The following is a 3,699-nucleotide window of genomic DNA, read 5'->3' on the forward strand; positions in this document are numbered from 1 at the left end:
CTCGTCACACGCTGTAAGAGTCCCTCATTTGTTGAGTGTCTGTGTTAAGCACCCCACCCTGATATATCCCTGATGTCCCTCCAGCCCCTGGCATCTGTCAGAACAAAAATCGTATTAGCCAATAATAGAAACTGAGATTTATTTAACATCCGACTTACAAATTGGGGTACCTTTTCAACTATGGAGTCAAAAATCCCAAAGATTAGCCTTGTATTTACATTATCATGGATACGATGCCAGAACAGTGTGTTTATGTAATAACTTACCCTAAAGCACAAGTTCTAGGAGGTCTGGTGGCCTAGTGCCTAAGGCACTTGACTGCTAACCCACCAGCCACTCCTTGGAAGGAAGGTTGGGCAATCTACTTCCGTAGAGATACCACCTCAGAAACCCAAGGAGGGGTCTCTATAAGTCAGGTCAGACTCCACCGCAAATAACAACAACATAGGTTCTAGTCTGACCTTGAAATTTCCGTCCTTGAAACTGACTGCATGTAGGGAGTTAGTCAAAATAACACAATGCCTAAGGTAAAATGGTCTTACTAAGCTACTTACTGGCCATTGTTTGCCAAAAAGGTGACTTTAGGAAACCAGTTTTCTCAGGGCTCAAAGTTCAGAAGGATATCTAAGGGCAGTGGCCTGAGTGGGTCATCCCAGTTCCATGGACCCCAGAAATCTGGATTCTATGAGATGGATTGACACGGTGGCTATGATGATGGGCTCAACTATAGCAGAGATCATGGAGCTGGCGCGGGATCGGGCAGTGTTTCGTTCTGCTGTGCATGGGGTCGCTATGAGTCGGAAACGACTCCACGGCACCTAACAACAACAACAACGAGAATTAAGTTTTTCACATCCCATGAGCACTCCAAACATCATGAACCAAATTAACGCAGGCTCCCCGCTGTCCCCTAAATAGAGCCGTCTGTCTGCCTGTGACACGCTCCCACGGGCTGGGAGTTCACGCCGGCTGACCGAGGATGCGTCCTTGCCAGGATCGGAAGGAAAACTACAACGGACAGCATACCCTACGCGCCGCAGCGTCGACGTAACGCGGCCCGCTGGGAGTCGTGGTTCGCGCGCCTGCGCTGTAGCTCTGACTGCTTCTCCCAGACGTCTTCGCGCGCCGTCCTCCTCGCCCTCCAGGCCGCCTGCGCTCGGCCGGAGTCCGTCCGGCGCAACCAGCATTCTCCGCCTCGCGCCGCCGCCATGCTACCCGCCGCGCTGCTCCGCAGGCCTGGCCTCGGCCGACTCGTGCGCCAGGCCCGCTACTACGCCGAGGCCGCCGCCGCCCCGGCCCCAGCCGCTGGTCCTGGGCAGATGTCCTTCACCTTCGCCTCACCCACGCAGGTTCGGACCCTCGCCGCTTTGGGCGGTCTGGAGTTTGAATCCTCCAACGCCCCGTTCGCTGGACCCCGACCTTCTGCACCCCGGCCAGGACCTCGCATCCCTCTGGTGACTCGCAGTCCAAGCCTCCCTAATTCCTGGGTCTCTGGACCCTCGCCCGCTTCCGCACCTCCAGACCCGCGCCATCGGTCTGTGGTCCCGAAGCCCAGCCCCCGCACCCCTTTCCTCAGCTGCAGAGCCTGGCTCTGCACTCTCGGCCTCTGTGTTCTGTAATCCGAGGACCCCTTCTGGATGGACCCTGGACCCGAGCCGTCCACGCCCCTGTGGTGTGGTTCTGAATCTGACTTCTCCCATCCCTTTTCCTGGTCGCCGCACCCCAGCTGTGCACCGTTGGCCCTTCCTTTGTGGTCCAGAGTCCAAGACCGCTAAGCCCTGGGTCAAGGTTAATGCCTACTGTGTGACCGCCTCTCGTGGGCTGGCTTGCTCTCACTGTACCGTTGTGCCAGTCCCTCGTGGAAGGACCGCGATGACCCCACCAGTCCAGTTTTGTAGGTTAACGGAGAGGTTGGGGGCCCTGCCCCAGCACCAGTGTTGAGGGAGTTATGGGGTCCCAACGCTGGGCCACGTCGATGTCCCCCATCAGCATTCAGTCCTGCCCATTTCAGAGCTTGACAGGCTTGAGGCTGGGTGGTGCAGGGCTGGCCGGCAGCGCCCCACGCCCCATGCCCTTCTCTCCATTCTCCCCAGGTGTTCTTCAACGGTGCCCATGTTCGCCAGGTGGATGTGCCCACCCAGACGGGATCTTTCGGCATCCTGGCAGCCCATGTACCCACACTGCAGGTCTTGCGGCCGGGGCTGGTCGTCGTCCATGCTGAGGATGGCACCAGCACCAAGTACTTTGGTGAGGTGGGGGAGCTGGGCACCCCAGTCCCCCTCCCGGTGAAGTGGGGTTGGCCTGCACGGCTCAGGTGCTGATCTGGGCACCAGTGGGCACACGGCAGGGGACAAAGCAGACACAACCCTACACTTGCCGATTTCCAGCTGGCAGTGGTGGGTCAGCTGATGGGTGCTGGGAGGAGTAAAACCCAGGTGGGAAGGGACGGAGCCTTTAAAGGAGGAAATTCCTACGTGTGTGGGGAAACCAGTGCCGTTTGCCTCTGCAGTCAGGGAGGTGGGATGTGAACCCAGCTCCACCTAGCACCTCGGCTGGTGGACTGGAAGGTCCTGTCCAATGCGCCAGTGCTGGTTCCTGGGTTTTGCCTCTTCTATGCTGTGTCCTCTTTCTGAGTGTCTTTGCTGTTTCTCTCTCGTGACTCCTGATCTTGAGTCCAGTTCTGTGGGAACCACCCCAGGCCAGGGCTGTTAAAGAGTATTTGGAGACATGGTGTACCAGAATCTCATAGCTGCTGTTCAGCATGGGGTTCTGGGGTCAGCCATGCTGACGGGGACACTGAACCCTGGTGTCTCACGGGCTCCCTTCTACACTCCCCACAGTGAGCAGCGGCTCGGTCACAGTGAACGCTGACTCCTCCGTGCAGTTACTGGCCGAGGAGGCCGTGACCTTGGACATGCTGGACCTGGGGGTGAGTGTTGGGTGAGAACCTAAGGCAGGCAGGGGCAGGCACTGCCTCCCACTCTCGCCTTCACTCACCTCCTCTCCCCACTCTGTAGGCAGCCAAGGCAAACTTGGAGAAGGCGCAGTCAGAGCTGTCAGGGGTGGCGGACGAAGCCCAGAGGGCCGAGATCCAGATCCGCATCGAGGCCGGCGAGGCCCTGGTGAAAGCCCTGGAGTAGGGGTGTGTGCTCTGTGGCTCAGGGGGACCCGAGGCTGGGCAGGGAATGGCACATCCCTGCAGGTAGAGCCAGCTCTCTGGGACAAGGCTGACTGCACAGGCTAGAGAACCCTTCTCGGCTCTGACCTGTGGGGCTCCCTTGCCCCCAGCACTCCCTGTAGCCTAACAGCCGCCTACCACCCTTTGCCCTTCAGTGGCAGACACCAGGACCCTGCTCTCCTGATTGCCATAGGACAAACATTCCCACCTGTACCCCAATTAAAAACCAGGAACTCCACTGTGTGTTGCTGTGTGATTTCTGCCTGGGTGCAGGCAAGCTAGGACCCTCAGTGGCCCCTGTGAACAGGAATAGATGTCAGTCTCTGGACCTCCAGGTGTGCTGGCTACAGAGGACAGCACGGGGGCCAGGTGGGGTACCAGCCCTGACCCCAGGAGTGGGTCGGGTGAAGGTTGCCAGCCAGGATGAACCCCAGAGGTGGCAAGGCCACCGCTCTCAAGGCATTGCATGGCTGCCTGGGATCCCTGCCATGCTCTGGTTGCAGACTCGCGGCAGGACTGCA

General features: G+C 58.6%; 1 protein-coding gene across 1 annotated transcript; it reads left to right on the top strand.

Annotated features, from left to right (window-relative positions):
- The first annotated feature begins 1,208 nt into the window (after window positions 1–1,208).
- On the top strand, window positions 1,209–3,140 carry ATP5F1D (ATP synthase F1 subunit delta). The gene is made up of 4 exons (XM_007954559.1): window positions 1,209–1,349; window positions 2,094–2,247; window positions 2,841–2,929; window positions 3,018–3,140. The coding sequence occupies exons 1-4, from the start codon at window positions 1,209–1,211 to the stop codon at window positions 3,138–3,140; spliced, it is 507 nt and encodes a 168-aa protein (XP_007952750.1).
- The last annotated feature ends 559 nt before the right edge of the window (window positions 3,141–3,699 follow it).

This window comes from Orycteropus afer, unplaced genomic scaffold (assembly GCF_000298275.1).
Source record: "Orycteropus afer afer isolate SDZICR_OR568_19922 unplaced genomic scaffold, OryAfe1.0 scaffold00466, whole genome shotgun sequence".
Taxonomy (NCBI): Eukaryota; Metazoa; Chordata; class Mammalia; order Tubulidentata; family Orycteropodidae; genus Orycteropus; species Orycteropus afer.

Bases quoted from the DNA above. Each gene is read 5' to 3' on its own strand.
- ATP5F1D (XM_007954559.1), top strand. From the start codon at position 1,209: ATGCTACCCGCCGCGCTGCTCCGCAGGCCTGGCCTCGGCCGACTCGTG. The intron at 2,248-2,840 runs GTGAGGTGGGGG...CACTCCCCACAG, and splicing joins CACCAGCACCAAGTACTTTG to TGAGCAGCGGCTCGGTCACA. The intron at 2,930-3,017 runs GTGAGTGTTGGG...CCCACTCTGTAG, and splicing joins TGGACATGCTGGACCTGGGG to GCAGCCAAGGCAAACTTGGA.